This window comes from Phalacrocorax carbo, chromosome 16, assembly GCF_963921805.1.
Source record: "Phalacrocorax carbo chromosome 16, bPhaCar2.1, whole genome shotgun sequence".
In the NCBI taxonomy this organism is placed as follows: Eukaryota; Metazoa; Chordata; class Aves; order Suliformes; family Phalacrocoracidae; genus Phalacrocorax; species Phalacrocorax carbo.
The window spans coordinates 2,961,366-2,978,592 of record NC_087528.1 but is presented as its reverse complement, the minus strand read 5'-3'; the positions used below and the strand labels follow the sequence as shown (position 1 = coordinate 2,978,592).

The 17,227-nt window shown below is 39.3% G+C and overlaps 1 protein-coding gene across 9 annotated transcripts in view; it reads left to right on the top strand.

Moving 5' to 3' along the window:
* MBTD1 (mbt domain containing 1) overlaps positions 1 to 17,227 on the top strand; it is a 40,416-nt gene that overhangs the window by 1,594 nt on the left and 21,595 nt on the right. For 3 of the 9 annotated variants that reach the window (XM_064467382.1, XM_064467383.1, XM_064467376.1), the window contains exons 2-9: positions 253 to 300; positions 6,285 to 6,486; positions 7,638 to 7,777; positions 8,633 to 8,747; positions 8,844 to 8,926; positions 15,165 to 15,282; positions 15,941 to 16,075; positions 16,550 to 16,638. In XM_064467382.1, coding sequence (XP_064323452.1) covers positions 253 to 300; positions 6,285 to 6,486; positions 7,638 to 7,777; positions 8,633 to 8,747; positions 8,844 to 8,926; positions 15,165 to 15,282; positions 15,941 to 16,075; positions 16,550 to 16,638 — 930 coding nt within the window. Of the gene's footprint in view, positions 1 to 252; positions 301 to 623; positions 813 to 6,284; positions 6,487 to 7,637; positions 7,778 to 8,632; positions 8,748 to 8,843; positions 8,927 to 15,164; positions 15,283 to 15,940; positions 16,076 to 16,549; positions 16,639 to 17,227 lie in introns of those variants that run through there. The other 6 variants (XM_064467385.1, XM_064467377.1, XM_064467384.1 and 3 more) reach the window with 6 other exon arrangements.

Genomic DNA, 17,227 nt, shown 5'->3' with positions numbered 1-17,227 from the left:
AAACGTAGCAGAGGTATGTACTCTGCTATGTGGAAGTGACTCTTCATGCCACAAGAACAGTTTAGGTGTTGGTTTTGAGACTGTGTAGGCTTGTGCATGTGCAAAAGGATTGTAGACTAAAAGAAAGAATTCTCTTCATTGTGGCTCCCCAAAATGCTGGGTGGCTGTGGCAACAATGAAAAGATGTACAAAAGTTCCCTCTCATTGGCTCTCATTTCTCTTACCTTCTAAAATTTGATCTAATTTTGCAAGGCTTTTGATACCTTCTGCAAACTACTACTGCATACCTTCATTTCTCAGGTAAGTCGGTACGCTCTGGGCATGTGTGATGTTTTGCTGAATGTGGCTCTGAGCACATGGAATGAATTCAGGTGTCGAAGACTGGTTTTGGGTTGGTGGTGGTTTTTGGTTTTTTTACGTTTAAATTGATTTTTTTTTAATGATAACACAGTGTTTAAAGTGAAATATTTGCCTCTTCCAGATGTTCCTGTAAGGGCTTTGTAGAAAGATAATGGAGTTTGTAAAAAATTTTCAGTTTTTTCAAAACTCAGATATTTCACATATTAATCATCACACACCCCCTCCAAAATTGCCTGCTAATTTGATATATTTTTTTATGAAAGAGTCTCCCCTCTTGTGTGAAACCCCCTGGGGAAGAGGCTATGGACAAAACCATTGGCAAACAGCAGAAACTGGCTTCAGACAAAATGCTGTCATACATAGCAAATGAAGAGACAGGAAAAAACATTTCTGTAATTTTCCAGCAGAGATTTTACTTATAATAAGAGTGGAAGGCACATTTCCAGATAGAGGTGAGTTGCTTGTATAAAAAAGTAAGTTTGGTTGGTTCTGATTTCCAGGAATCCCAAGATGTTTAGCTTTGGGGGTTTTTTGTTTGTTTGTTTTTAATGAAAGCTGAAAGTATGTTTTCTTTAAATTGGTACCATGTTTGAATTTTCTTTTTTTGTCATGCTATGAGGCACAATTAGACTTCAGATCCACAGGGGGCAAGCTAGTATTACTACAGAAAATTATGTTGGCCAGCTTACATTCAGAAGAGTTGTAATAAATTAGTTCCATCATCTTGTTTCCTTAATGCTAACGTCCAGAGCTAAAATTAAGCTGGTAGCAAAAAACGTTAATGAACTTTCGAAAACAAAAGCTGCGCATCCAATTTAATACCAGCTTGGCAAAGCACAGTCTGTCAAGGGTATGTGATTAAAGCCAACATGTCTTATCGCAGACCCTCGGCCTGAAGGTTGCGGTGACCTCACTGTTGACCTTGGCCTCAAATACCATCTGTCCATACTTCTGTTGTGTTCCTGGGGGTTAGATCTGTATATAGAAAGTGATGCCTATCTGTCTGGGTGCTGGTAGGCCTTTGTTAAGCTACAGCTCTTGTACTCAAAGCTCTGAATTGCTACCGCTCTGAATTCAAGCACCAAATTGATTCAGTAGTAACGACAACCACATTGTGGGGTTTGAAACCTTTCCGTGACCATTCTGGATCATCCTCCTTTGTCCAGGATGCACTTTTGTGGGGCAAAAGTTTGGTTACTTAATCATGGGGTATTTTTTGTAGCAAGTTATCACCTTCAAAACACTTTTTCATAAATTTTGCCAATTCTCAAGCATAGTCTTCATCAAGACACTAAAGCAATTTCCTGAGTAAGTATTTGATGTCTAATTAACATTAAATAGTTTTAGTTTGTGTTTTGGCCATGCATTGTTCACCCTTTTTGTGCTGAAAGAGCAGCTGTTACGCTCAAAGAGTGCATGCTATAATGTGCTGACCAAATTCAACTGTATGTATGTACCAGTATATGGTAAGGGAGTGAGAAACTAGTTATATTTGTTTAGAGTTGCCTTCCTGCTTTTAGGGAAACCGGTTCCCTTAACTATATTCTTTTATCGTACCATTTGCCTTGTGTAATGGTTAATTAAGAGTATTTCTTAGAAATACATTGTTGCCAAGTATTTGCAGGGAGGAGAGGAAGAACAGGAAAATGGGAAGTTGGGCAGAATAAGAAAGCAGTTCTTAAGAGTTCCTTTCTCCACCCATCCCTTCAATAAAGAAAAGTATGCAAGAAAACCCCCCAAGCAAATAGTCGTACAGGCTTATTTGCCAGTCCCACTTACCCTCGACTTTGTATCACTATGACTAAATATCTTCCCTGGTGAGGAACCAGTAATCTCATTAGGAAAATAAGCCTTAGCCAGTATGCTTAAAAGTTTGTCTCCTTCTTTTGTTTGTGCATTGCTTCTGCTTAATGTGCTACTAGGCTCGCTCTTAGTGTTGGCGTTACTTAAGCTACTGTTCGTTTGGTATTAACCAGCTACAAGGTTTGAAGTTTTACAGTAAGGCAGCCTCTTGCTCAACGCATGTTTTGCAGATAGGCAGGATGCTATTCCCTCATTTGTTTGAAGGTGAAGTACGCTCATCTGGTTTGGTCTGGAGGAAAAGACAACCCTCAGCGTGATTTTCAGTGCTAGATCCAGCTTCTAATAATAGAAAACTCCCCCCTCCCCCCTTCTATGCCTACATCGTGAAACATGGATTGATCTTACTGTGGTTGTAGTTGTTAGATCAAGTCACTACTACTGTTAGTCTCTGGTAGCTTTTTGGGGTGAGGGATTGCATTCTTCTGAAAAGTGTCTCAAAATTTGATGGGAGGACCTTGCAGGGTAATATGCTGTTCTTGCTGAGGGTCCCATTCATAGAGGTCCTGTAGCTGCCATGGCTAGGTGCTTTTTTTTGTCAGACAGAGAAGATGTTGCTGGTCAGCTGGTAAGGCGTGCTGCTGCTCCACACTTGCAAGGGCGCAGCAGGAATTCCAGGCTGCTGCTGTGACCGAAGCAGCTGCTTCATCTCCGTTATGGTTCTGTTTGAGGCATATAATGTCCTTTTTGACGTTTGAGTTCAGAGTTGTACCCCAACTTTTGTCTGTTCCAGATGTTAGACTGGATTTGCAAAAGAATAGGGCCTCTCAGTTCTGCAGGAAGGGTTAGCAGAGATTCCACATGGTGTTCACTTGTTTCTACAAATGCTGTCTCTCAGCATGGGTTAAGAAGAGCTTTAGTGGTGTTTATTATCAAAATATAAATGTTTTGATCTGCTCTAGCAAAATTCCAGGATAGGTAGTCTCATATCATCCTCCCTAACTTCCACCTACTTCTGTGCACAAAGTACTTTGGTTTTTTTATTGCAAAACCGTACTTTTTCCAAGTCTCACAAAACATATTTTGAGTAGTTTCTGCAGAATTACAATCCAGATAACAATTATAAATTAAGAATGTCCTACACAAATTATCTGGCAAACATGGTCATCATCTGGCAAAAGCTTGGATAAAAATGTTTTATAAAACTACAGTATTATTTTAAAACAATAAGCAAACTGCTCTTTTGGGTCGCCTATAACTTGAACTGGGACAATTTGGCCAAATAAAAAGTGAATGGAAAAGTGATATATGAGACTTGTTTTGACAGTGTCGTTAAACTCAGCAAACTTGATGATTGCTATTTAGGAACCTGTATAATGCTGAAGAATTATTTTCTTAGTAGAGGGCCCAACTTTCCGTATAGAAAGTAGAAATATTTTCTTTCTTATCTGTGGATATTCTGGCAAAGAGGGCTTGGCAGTAAGACTGAGGTTCTAAATATATGTGATGCAAAAGAACAAAAAAAAAAAAAAAAAGAGCCAACTGTGCTCTTGTGGTATCTGCAATTGCAATCTTGCACTGTGCTTCGGCTTGCCGAGAGCAGCCTGTCGTCCCTTCTGTGCCACTGGTCCTTCATCTTGCCTCCAGCCTCCCAGTTTTCTTTCACCTCCCCTTGCAGTGGGAGCAGTGCTGGCCACAGGCTTCCTGCACCGTGGCATTGAGCGTTGGAGGGAGTGGGGATGGATTGCACTTCTCTTCCTCCTTCCGAGCTGCTCCAGCATTTCAGACCTCTGCAGCAAAGTGCTGGGCGAAGCAGAACTGCCCTGTGGGTCTGGAGTTCTCCAGTCCGGAATGGAGAAGGGATGTCCCGAGACTACCATGTCCTGCAGCCTCCACTAAAGGGCTGAAGCCCTCCTTTATGTGGGACAAGGCCCTAATCTCTTACTGAAATCAGATCAGCTGACTTAGGGAGGATGAGTGAATGAGGAAGGAGAGCCTGCCCCTGGGCTCTGAAACACCACTAACATCTATCCGTAATACTAGAAGGTGCCGTGGTGTTCTGGTATTACTGCTGTGAATGGTTAGTATGGGATTGCCTTCTATTTCCTAGAGGAGACTAGTCAAGGAAAGTTAAATATTGTGAGATGTTAAGGAGTTAGTGAGATCTTGAGGAAAATGACTAGTCTTCATGTTCTGAGCTGGAAATCACTGGCACTGTTTGCAGAACACTGTATCCATGGCAACGTTGTGCTCAACTTCTGCCTTAATCTACCCACACGTGCGCACACAAACAAATAACTCCCCTTGTATCTTGTTGGCTAATAGCCTCCGTGGTAGTGTGCAGGTAAGGCTTGTAACTGGGGCAGGTCAGGCCTAGGTTTTGTGCTGCTGTCGCTCAGTCTTTCCTCTAATGATTGCGACTGATCCCCCGGCTACATCAGGCAGGTGTCAGTTTCTTCAAGGAGTTGTCAAGTTATGCTCTCCTAAGTTTTGATAGGCTTTAATATAATTTTGAATTGTTGGCTGAGGAATGTGTGCGTAATTAACGTTACACTGACTTTTTGTTGTTGTGTTTTTTTCAGAGCTGCTTTAAGTGTGTTAAATTTATTTACCTTATTGCATAACCTTTTGTGCTTACTGGTTTTTATTTGGGGTCTTTTTTTTTCAGTTGGATGCTAGGCTTGGGTCAGTGTAGAAATCGGTTTTCCCTTTTAACTATATAAAAATCCTTCCATAATAGGGTTTAGTCAGATTGCAAAGGAGAATAGAGAATATTATAATAAAGGGATAGCATGGCAGAAAAAGGCTCGGATGAGATCCAACAATAAAGCTGTTCAGGCATATACTCTCTAAGAAAGGGATTTGGGGAATTACTGTGATGAAATCTTAAAGCTATGAATCCAAATGCAATTTAAGAAGGAAAAGTCCCATCACATTATTTTTCTGTCTACAATGACTTCTAAATAAAATTAGCTCTTGGAAAGGGAAGTAGAGGCAAAGGCTTTCTTAATATTTTTTTCTGTTTTCTTGGCTGAACTGCATTCTTCTAACTTGTGCTTCTCTTGTAGCATTTTTCTTTGTCTTCTCTTTATCTGTTATTTCCTCTCAAACTTAGCAGAATACTGTTAAGGGTAATGGAAATACTTTGAATTTTTTTATTTTAGCTTAATGAGGGCAGCTCATGTAGCAGTAGCCTTGTTTCAGTAGAGCTGTGTAAGATTAATAAAGTGAAAATTGTCACTATTAAAATGCATGTGTTGGATGCCCATCAGAAAAAAAAATCAGTTAATATATTGTTTATATTTCTCTAATGCCTTTGCTGGAAATGGCTTAACTGTCATGCGTTCTTCAAAATTGTATGCTTTTATTTGACCTCAGATTTTTTTTTGTTATAGCAAAACTCTATTATGTAACAAGTTTTCGTATATAACAGTGGCAAATTAATCACCTTTCTATCTTTTTAGCATTTATGCAGACCCTATTGCCATAGTAACTGAGCTCTTCATAATTGTTAATGTATTAATCCTCAGAACCTCCCTGTGAGGTAGAGAGGTATTCCTGCTTCACATGTGAGGAACTGAATCAGAGGGAAGCCAAGTGATTTATCAATAACCCCACAAGCCAACGAGAGCAGAGATATACTCTCATTTCTGTTCCTGTGGAATAAGTGCCCTCTTGGTTGAACTGCCTTTTCTCTGCCCAGCTTTCTCAAATGAATGAATTTTAGTGAAATTGGCTGCAGCCATCTGGAATGTGCTCATTTGCATATAAGATCTGTGTGGCTGTCATTATTCAGCACATCAGGTTTAATGAACTCTGAAGATACCAAGAGAAAGAAATGTATGGACTGCTACTGTGTATTCTCAGTGGATCACGAGAGAGATTTTTCTTCCTGTATATCACAGTAACAAAAATCGGCTAGTTACGACTATACCGGTACTAATTTAATTGGCAATATATGGCTCATATCTCTCTGCTGATAGAGCAGCTTGTTAGTACATCTACTTTTGAAGGCTGATTTTGACCTTTGAAACAAACTTTTTAGCTTGGCTTTGAAACATTGACATTCAGAATGCTCCGCTATTCCTTGGGGTTTTTGTTGTTTGTTTGTTTTTGATTTTTAGACAGAACATACTTCACGGGCAGAAAGGAAAAGACGTGATTCATTCGGGATGTTTGACGGTTATGATAGTTGTAGCGAGGACACCAGCAGCAGCTCCAGTTCAGATGAGAGTGAAGAGGAGGTTGCTCCTTTGCCATCCAGTCTCCCAATTATAAAGAACAATGGACAGGTCTATACTTACCCAGATGGCAAATCTGGCATGGGTAAGTACGTGGTATGTGAGTACAAAGGGTTTGGTGTTTATGATTTCTAGCCTGTGCTGTGAGTTGTGAGGGTCCAATCCCAAACGTTGGACCCAGTTGAAAAGGGACCAAACCAGCTTGAAGGTTTGGGATGGTCTGTTTTGGGAGGGGGGAATCATTTGGTTTTTGCTAAACTGAAATAAGATTGATTTTTTTGAATCCTGCTGGCAGGATGGGTATGGGAACATCTTCCCTCCCATCAAATGTGTATTGTGTCTATATGCATGTGTATGTTCTCATGTAAGTTGTTTTTATTTTTTGAGCTGTGAGGAAAATGTCAGTATGTTCTCTCTACACTTTGGCATATATTCTCTCTACCCTTTATGTTGTATATGTAATATATTAAAATATATTCCTTCCTGTACTAGGAAAGTTTCATTATTACTGCTGTATAAAGTCTGTCAACGTATACCTGTTCACTACCCCCTAGCTGTGAGCTAGGGTATACTGGAAAAAAATAATTAAAAAAGTGAAGATGGCTTTTTATTGTCATCATCGGGGAAAAATACTTTAGCCAAAATCATTAGTGATTAGTAGAGCTCTCTCTGGGTAGGATCTTGGTATTGTCTCATTAGAATAAGTTGGTCACAAACTCTTGTTATGAACTTGAACAACTTGGTGGGTGATGCTGTCAACCTCTGAAGCTGGAAGAGAATATTGGTGGGCTAGGGTACTTTGGGTATACTAATTTATAATTCAAAAGAGAGACCTGGTTTTACTTCAGGTCGGAAGTATTAAATATTTAGAGGAAATCAAGATTGGCAGGCCCAGATTCAAAGCAGATGTTTCCTTGAGAACCATGAAAACACAGAAATCTGCTTTAGATGGTTTAGCTGGGTCATTCACTTCTACCAGGGGTAAAATTAATAGGGAGCAGAAAGGAGGTGGCACCCTTTCATCAGTGAACTCGAGGTTCATAGTGTTTCACTGACATTTGTGGTGGTGTTCTTATTTTAAGTTATTTTTTCTGTGCAATTCTCTTGTGTTTCAAACCCTGAGAAACTGTTTGGTGGTGCCACCTACAGGATCTTCCTTAGGTTGTCTTTGTTCTGATTTTTTTAGAGGTCTTTATTGCGCTCTTTAACACTTGGCTTTTTCTCTCCTCTGATCAGCTACATGCGAGATGTGTGGAATGGTTGGTGTCCGTGACGCTTTTTACTCTAAAACAAAACGCTTCTGCAGTGTGTCGTGCTCTAGAAGCTATTCATCGAACTCCAAGAAGGCCAGCATTCTGGCCAGGCTTCAGGTAGCGGTACAGACACCATTTTCTTTCTATACTTATTGTAGTTTGTGTTTGTAAAACATGTACATTATCTTAAAATATCATACACGCTTTACAAAGTTCTTTAACACAGCAAAATTTTCATGAGTGATTTTTTGTAAGCCAAAACTCAAAACGGTATCAGTCATGAAGAAATCACTTTGTTCAGCAGAGCAAATTCCAGAGAATACTGACTCCTTATTTAATTCCTGCTGCAGTGGCCTTCTGCAAGAAAAAGATCAGGAAAAATCTTCAGTCTGCATATGTAGCAACTTGAAATTCCATGCATCTCATACCCAAGATACTTTCTGGCTTTAGAGAGCGTGAAGGTTTACTTAGTGTTGTGTTTTGATTTTGAGGGTTTTCTTAACTACATAGATTTGCAAAATGGGTTTTGGGCTGTTTGCTTAAAATACCAGTCAAATAATCACAAAGTTATATTTGTAACATTCAAGAAAAGAGATAGAAATGTCAGGAAATACCATTATATCCTATCTGAAATGCATTGCAGCAAATGCCAAGAAATTGCATTGGTATAAATCAGATTAACAGTTCTTCCTTTTGACCTGCTAGTAAGAGAGATCTTTTTTTCAGGGAAACGGCAATGGATCTATAATGCCGTTCAAGTTGGAACACTAGTAGAAAAGTTACAAAAGTCATCTTTTGGACATTCTTTGCTACTGGTTTTTAAATTTAATTAATATCACTTGTAGCTTTGTGATACTTGGTCAACTTCCATTCTGTGTTCTAATTTTAGTTAAATGTACCAGAGATACGCTACTGACCTATGGAAATTGCCTGATGGGAGTTTGGAAAGACTTTATTTACTTAGCGCTTTTGTTTTAGGGTAAACCTCCAACAAAGAAGGCTAAAGTTCTACAAAAACAACCCTTAGTGGCTAAATTAGCAGCGTATGCTCAGTACCAAGCAACTTTACAAAACCAGGCAAAGACTAAAGCAGGTAATGGCCAATAAAAAGAACTGAAACAAATTCTTGGAAATACAAGATTTGTGGCTCATTAGCAGCTTCCTAAATGAAACAACTTTCTCTTCGCAGCTGTCCCTGTAGAAGGTTTCAGCTGGGGTAACTACATCAATAGCAATAGCTTTACAGCAGCTCCTGTTACCTGTTTTAAACATGTAAGTATTTTTCAATATGTGCTATCCTTGTGTGCGTGAGAGAGTGAGAGAGTCTGTGTTAATTCTTGAATTCATTTTTGCAAAACACTCATACCCAAACATGTTTCATGGCCTTGGACTTCTGTCATGGTTTAACCCCAGCCAGTAACTGCGTGCTCACTCCCCCCTGGTGGGATGGGGGAGAGAATCGGAAGGCTAAAAGTGAGAAAACTCATGGGTTGAGATAAAGACAGTTTAAGAGGTAAAGCAAAAGCCCTGCAAGCAAAGCAAAAGGAATTAATTCCCTCCTCGCCAGCGGCAGGCGGGTGCTCAGCCGTCCCCAGCACAGCAGGGCTCCATCGTGCGTAACAGTGACTTGAGAAGGCAAACGCCATCGCTCCCAACGTCCGTCCCCACCCCCCTCCTTCCCCCAGCTCTATGTGCTGACCATGACGCCATACGGTGTGGGACACCCCTGGGGTCAGCTGGGGTCACTGTCCCGGCCGTGTCCCCTCCCCACCCCTTGTGCCCCCCAGCCCCTCGCTGGTGGGGTGGGGTGAGGGGCAGAGAAGGCCTTGGCTCTGTGTAAGCGCTGCCCCGCAAGAATGGAAACGTCCCTGTGTTATCAATGCTGTTTGTATCACAAGTCCCAAACACAGCCTTGTACTGGCTACTGTGAAGAAAATCAACTCTGTCCCAGCCAAAACAAGCACAACTATGAAACTTATATTGTACACTGTCTTAGTATGGTTACTTTTTAGATAGATATGTTTGGTTTTATCTGTCCTTTAAAACTATTCTGAATGCTATCAGTTACTCTCATCATACTTGCTGTCATAAACAAAGAAAAAAGTAAAAGGAGGACTCTTAAAGACTTGTGAAGTAATTTTTCTCACATTCAGGGTGCAAAATCATCAAATGCACTTACAGAATATCAAGCCAACGAGGTCATGCGATATTAGAAAAGTTACAAAAGACTTTTTTAGATTGGATGAGGTTTGCTCCATTATGTTGTACTGATCTTCGGTTACATATTTGGATTTGGGATTTTTTTTTAGTTCTTAGTCAGATTCTCTCTGTCAGTCATGCTGCCAGGTAGTGTGGAAGTAGAGGAAAATTAAGGCTTTTCATGAGAGGTTGGTTTTCTTTGTATTCCAAAGAGAAAGTCCTTGGTCATTAAAGAATGTAATCGGGATGAGGAAAATATTTAGCAGCATCTGTCTTTAATGTGTGTGTTAAATTCCAATTATTAGATCTTGTTTAAAATATGGTCAGTACTTTCTGTCTTTTAAGTAGAAACTTTCTGACAGAAAATGTTTTCTCAGTATACTTTTTCTTTGGAAGTTGAAGTGTTCCATCTTCTTAGGAAAGTTTTATTTTGCTCAAAATTATCTGACGAAAATTGCAATCAAAACAAACATTTGGTTTTGTGGAAGTTCTCCATAGGGGAGAAGAGAGACACATTTTCTGTCCTGTTCAGGAATTCATGCTGAGCACTGTCAACTCATAAATCAGTAGGACTTGAGGGCTCTTGGCAGTTGGCACTTTCTGAATAGCACCCTTTATGCTTAGAGGCCTTAACTATTGCCCAGAACAGAGCCTTCCATTAGTACGGCTGCGGGTATCGAATTCCCTGTGCTTAAGTAAGCATGTTTGCACTTTGCTTTCACTGTTACATACATCTCTAATAAGTAGCTTCATAAGTACACATCAGAAGATATTGTTTGATAATGTGGGCTGTGCTCTGACAACAACAAATGCTTCATGATGTATGGCATCCTTAATCGGTACAGCCACGATAGATAGGTCACTTGTAAATTACGCAGAAACATTACATATTAAAAAGAGTTGTATCTTCCTTTCTTACCACTTCGTTCATTGAGTGGTACACCAATAATGTGAACCGATACAATACTAATCTTCCTACTTTACCTTGAAAATTTTCACAAGCTATGTGGCAACAGTGCTGCGAAGCCTAGTTGTTTCGTTTCTGTCCCTGTTTTCCTTTTTTAGACAAGCAAAATGCGACTCCTGCAGCCTCATTTGGAGATTTCTACTTCTTTGGTGGACATCAGTTAGTGTTAGAAGGGTGATATTTGCCTTTAGCTTTACTGTAATTATTTCTTAAAAAAAATGTATTATTTAAGCCAGTCAGAATCTGAAAACACATCAGTAGGCTCTTGTTAGATCCTTCTCTCTCTTTCTCTCCCACCCTCTGTGGATAATTAAAAGAAACAATACTCTCTTGTCTGTCTGGAAGGATCATTGCTATGTTGTCTGTGTACTATATTGCTTTGATTCAGAAAGTTTGCATTAGTTGATGTTTGTTTACCATCCGTATTATGGATTCCGTGCAGATGATGTGTGTGGCCACACGATTGAATATATAAAGCTTATTCTGTTCAAAACAAAAGTTTTGAATTGACAGGAAAATCATGACATACGTACCCTTGAATTTGTTTTTAAATAAAATATCTCATTATACTGGGTATATCTGTATGGATATTTGGTAGGGAACACTGGGATCAATATTAAAGAAAATTTAAGGGAATTATAAGATGTGGGATTTGGCTTATTGGTTATTTTTTTAATAATGTGGCGTACTTCAGTATTTCAGGTCTGATGTAATTTTCCCAGACGAGTTTTTTTTGCCTGGGGAGTTATTTTCTCTTCAATTAAAAACAGTTATATTTTAGAATTAAAACATTTATATCTTGAAGTTCTCTATCTCTTTCTGTGTATGAGAAGAATTAATTTCAGAGTCTTTTGATGCCCTTAATGTGGCTTTTGTACTTCCCTGTTACCTTCATTCCAGACTTCAGTGTTGAGTAACACTAATGGAACTCACTAGCAGCAGCACCACTACGCCCGCTCTGTAGCTCAGCGGACCGAAGCAGAGAAGCTGCTTTGGTTCATGTCACATAGGAAGCCTGTGACAAAGCCAGAATTACAGTTCGTGCACCTTGCAGCTTTTATTTTTTGTCAAATTGCGTTAATCAGACAAGAGCAGTAGCTGATGCAAGGAGGGCAAAGCTTAATTTCATGTTTTTGATGTCGTGTTATAGCTTCATAACATCCGAAGTGCTCAGTGCTAACCTGCGTTCCAATTTCATTTCCTTCTAAAGAGTTTTTACTTTCCTCTGTATTTGCTTTTATTAGTGCAAATCATTCCTAGAAATAAAAGCAGATGGTGCTTTGAGTCGTTTGTCAGTACTGCTTAACGTACGACTTCACGCACAGCTAGTAGTAACTAGTCTTCTCCGCTCTGTTGCTAGTGACATGCACATTTTTCTGAAGTTAGGGATTTTTTTAGACTTTCTTCCACTTTAACCTTATTCTGAGCTGAAATATTTCCATTCTTTTGGTTTCTTTTGTTTTTAAAATAAATCAATCACTGGTTTGCTCTAAGGGAGCGTTTCCAGGATTTTACACCAGGTGGCGGTGCTTTGCTTCCAACTTCTTGTTCTAAACCGTTTTGCACGTTGTCTCTCTGGCATTGCCTTTTGCGGGGGCACAGTTCACACACAAGGTATCAGCATAGCATCATTTCGCGTCAGGAATTGGTAGCACTGCTTTGCCATTGAAATCCTGGTTCGAGTCCAAAATCACGGCGATGCCAGTGCCATCCAAAACTTACAGAAGCCAATGATGTAACCCCCGAGACCTCTGTTCGGCTGGGCACGTGGGGCTTCTTAGCCTTAAGGTGCTCCTGTCAAACAGGACCTTCCTGATTGCGACTTACCTTACAGAGAAGGCAGCTGCCGCTCACAGATAAACCCTCCCAAGTCATCTCCCGGAGCAGGAAGCGATGAACCAGATCTTCCTTGTTTGGGAGTGACATGAAGTGGATCTCTTCGTATGAGTCTGAAAGGTAAATTTGTTCTTACCTGTAAATTATGGTTCTGCTAGTTCGCTCTATGCCAATCCAGACTTCAGAGTTACCCTTCCAGCCAGCAGATGAATAAGACTCACGTAGTGCTTTGAGTTTTTCAAAGCGCTGTACAAACATTGATTTGTTAGATGAAGGCAGAGAAGACACAAAGGAAGATGGCTGTTATAGCCCTGGTTTATCCAGTCTTCCTCCCTTAAGAGACTATTCATAATGAGTGAAAAAGATGGTGCAGTGTACCAGGTATACTGTAAACCATTGCTTCAGGACAGTAATGTTATCTGGCATTTCAGTAGTGATGCTACACAGGACGGTGTCCTTCTAAAGGGTGAGCCATATGGATTGGTGTAGGAGAACTAGCAGAACCAATATTTTCACAGACAAGGACAAATTTAACTTTCTGCTATTTCCCTCTATACCAATCCACGTCCTAGAAATAAAAATTTGTTCCGTGTCCATTACGGGTTGATGCGAGGAGGAGTGTTTCGATATACTTCTCTCTCTGAATCAACTGAATAGATGAGCAGGCAGTAAAATATCTTTCAATAATTTCATAACCCAGCTGCACCTAATTTAGCACTGATATTTTTGATTGTTTGGCCTCGCCTGTATCTCTCTACAAGGCAACAAGATTTACTAAAATATGCAGTTTGAAAAGTTTATTTCCCCAATTCAATAAACTACACATCAATTTAGAGATGATAGTGAATATGTAATAGGACTTGATTAAGAAGCTGTATCTGCATATTTTGTGTGTGAAAATAAGCCATCATCTTTCAAGCTGTGTTTTTCCCCTCTCTCTGCCAGATGGCAGAAAAGAGCTCCACAGTCTAGAGCGGTGTAGATGGGACATAGCAGAACATGAAGAGACCAGGCTTCAGGAATAAGAAACTGCCATACTTAAACTAACTTCTTTTTCCTTTAATAGTTAAAGCTAGTGTTAAGTTTTGCATGCCTAACCTCAAATATTTCTGTTAGTTAGAAGAGCATCCCTTTTCAAGATAAGTTTGGCTTTTAGCGCTGCTAGTTGGCTATTGCCAAGTGCCATCAAAATTCCAGTATCGTGATTTCCAGTTGTTGAGGGTTAATCCAACTTCCTTCACTTGCAGCGCTCAGCTGAAGTCCTGTGAAGCTGGAGGCTATTCCCACTGCTCTGTTCAGTTCTCTGTGTGTGCAGAGAGCTTTGTAAATGAGATGCAACCTTAGAAAAGTTGGACTAGATGAGCCCCGAGGTCCCTTCCAACCTGTGATCTGTGATTACTGTCTGCCCACTACAGTGCAGAACCGGGGGATCCCTTCAGTTGTCCCTGTGATACCTGGATATCCTCTGAACTGATAAGAATTTGTTTTTCACTGAACATCTTAGAATTGATGTGACTGTTCTAAAAATACCCCAAATCCAAATCTTTCCCTTCTTGGTGGTCTCTAGTTTAATGTAGGCTGAGTAATTTTCTATTTTGTTACCAATGTAACTTCAGTTGAATCCCTTTTAAGATGACTTGGATTCTTCAGCACCGTGTGTTTCTGGTACCTCTACAATAGCACCTTTGACTGTCTTTTCATGATGCTCTGTTCAACGTATTTTTCTTGAGATAGCAAACAAAATGTAATTTTTATCTCCAGTTTCCTCAAATCCTTAATAGTTCATCAAGCTTGTATTCCTTTTTGATACTAGCATATTAGTCTAAGCCTCAGGACAGTGTGTGAGGGATCTAGCTGCGCATCTCCTTCCGGCATTCGTTACAAAGGTGCTACTCAGCCTTCTGTTCCTTTTGCTTGCTTGATGGAGTGATCACTTGCAGGTGATAAAGCCTGTTCCTCTGAGAGGTTGTGAACCAGCGGGTGATAAACCCCACCATAATAAATCATCAGAATAGATTCAAGAAATAACTTTTAGGCATTTTTTCAGGAATGTTTCTGATTTACAGAATGTAAAGATTTTGGTGTCTGTGGTACAGGTACGAATCTAAAGTACCATAAAAGAGTACCAAGTAGAATTGCAGAGGAGTTACACCGTTCCCACTAAGATCAGTAGCTTGCATCTAGCTGAACCATAGTAGAACAAAGCTGACCTGTGAGTATATGCAATTTGTGCTTCTGCTTTACAGACTTTTTTAAACTTGGAATCCTATAATTTTTGCAGGAAATACACAGTAATATTTGTGTACAATTACAATACTACGCATAGGGTCCAAATCAAAACCAAAGTAGGTTTTCATAGAACAACTGTTTTATAAAAATATGCTTATGTCTTATCCTGTATATTGATTGTTTTGTCTTTTAAGTCACTCATGAAACATTAATACAACAACAAAAAAATATTTCTATGAGGTGAACTGGTGACTCTTTCTCCCCTACCTTAAATGATAGGCACCTATGGGGACATGCTGGGGTGATATCTCAGAAGGAGTGCGAGTGGAGGTCCCAAACACTGACTGCAGCCTACCTACCAAAGTCTTCTGGATAGCTGGAATTGTAAAATTAGCAGGTGAATATATTTTAGTTGGAATTATTAAAATAATCCAAATAATTGTGTGAAGAGAGCTAATAATTTAGTCAGTGGTCATCTGGTTAGTGGAATGTTGACACTGGTTAGGTTGTCAGAGCTGTGTCAAGGGGTTACATGTTTTAGCAGTATCGCTATGTTACACCGTTGTACAGTGGCTTCAGTGGAGCTTGGGAATGCCTTGGGTTTTTTCTGTTGCCTCAGAGTACAATAACAACGTGCAGATGGAGGAGATGGAAAATTGTGTAATAATAGCTAGCAAGTAAGGCCCATTATATGAATCACTCTTCTTGGTTAAAAGTAAAGTTAAAAATTCAAGGTCACACAGCTAAGATATATGAAAAGGAAATACTATGGGTAATTAATTTTGTCCTCCTACATATAACTTCTAAAGCATTATAGTTCAAGAATTTTAATTTTAATTAAAATTTGACTTACATGATAGCCCATGCACATTTATCAAAGTAATCTGTTCTGTGCATTAATAACATGCAGCAGCGTGACATAATAATGTTCTAAAAAAAGCTCTAGTCTAGAAAACCCAATATAATATATATGATGATTGGTAAAGAAATATTAATAAGCCTTTTATAATCTTGTTTAATTTTTGTCTTTTTCCAATGCGATTGCTTTCTTTCAGGCTACAATGCTCTGCTACGATACGAAGGCTTTGAAAATGATTCAAGTCTTGACTTCTGGTGCAACGTTTGTGGGTCTGACATCCACCCAGTTGGTTGGTGTGCAACCAGTGGGAAGCCCCTAGTCCCTCCTCGAAGTATGTAAATAGTAGCCTTACTGCCTGATACTAAGTCTTCACTAAACTAAATTTGCTCATGGTTCAGATGTCAAAAGTATTTTTTTACCATAGCAACTCTTTCAACAGTTATGAATAAATGATTTTAACTTTTGGAAAAATAAGGACTTGACTGATGCTGAGAGTGTTTCTTGGAGTAGCCCATCTGATGTGACTTCAAGTTTTTAAGGTCAAGGTGGAGGCGGTCAGCTAATCAGTGATGTGAACATGCACTGATTTTATTTATCTTTTGTTATTAAATTCTTTGCCCTGACTTACCCATAAACTTAATCTTGGGTAGCATTCATTCTCTAAAGAGGCTTTTGTCATTATTGTCATCCAGGCTTTTTAACAGTCATCTGGGATTTCTTATTTACATATTCCAGACTCTAACATTGTCTCTAACGGACACAATTAAAAATCAGTGGCTTATTTTTTCCCCTTCATTTGCAACAGCCATCCAACACAAATACACAAACTGGAAAGCTTTTCTAGTGAAACGACTTACTGGTGCCAAAACACTTCCTCCTGACTTTTCTCAGAAGGTAAGGCTGATGCAATATCAATGATGTACTGTAAACGAAATTGCAGCGCAGTGTGGAGAACTGAAGTATTTTACAATGGCACATTAGCTCCTTTGATAATGAAGATGATACAGTAGTTTCTTCCCTCGGATGCAGTTTTCCTTGGAACCTCTGTTCTCCATTTATGTCAGTATGTATTTGGAAAACTGTTTCTTCTAGCAGAGAGTAGTTTTCTTTAAAAACTAGTTAGTCTATTTTAATTTTTAAATACCCCGATTTTAAAAAGTGCTAATAAGCTACCCTGGGATATGTAAGAAAAACTAAAACTGATTTTTCTAATTCAAGAATTATTTTTATTGTGCACTATTTCAAGAAACTGAACAAAATGTGTTAATATAGCACATATCTAGATGCAATGAAGTACATTATTTTAAAGGTTAATATTTTTCATCACTCTGGACTAGATTTATTTTTTTCTGCTGTCTTTAAGTCACGTCTATAAGTGTGGCAGCTGCCTGTGTAGTGTGCTCTAAGTTTACTTACTAATATAGTGAGATGGAACATAGCTTTTAGTAGCAATACGAGACTTATTTGTTGCCTTACACTGCAT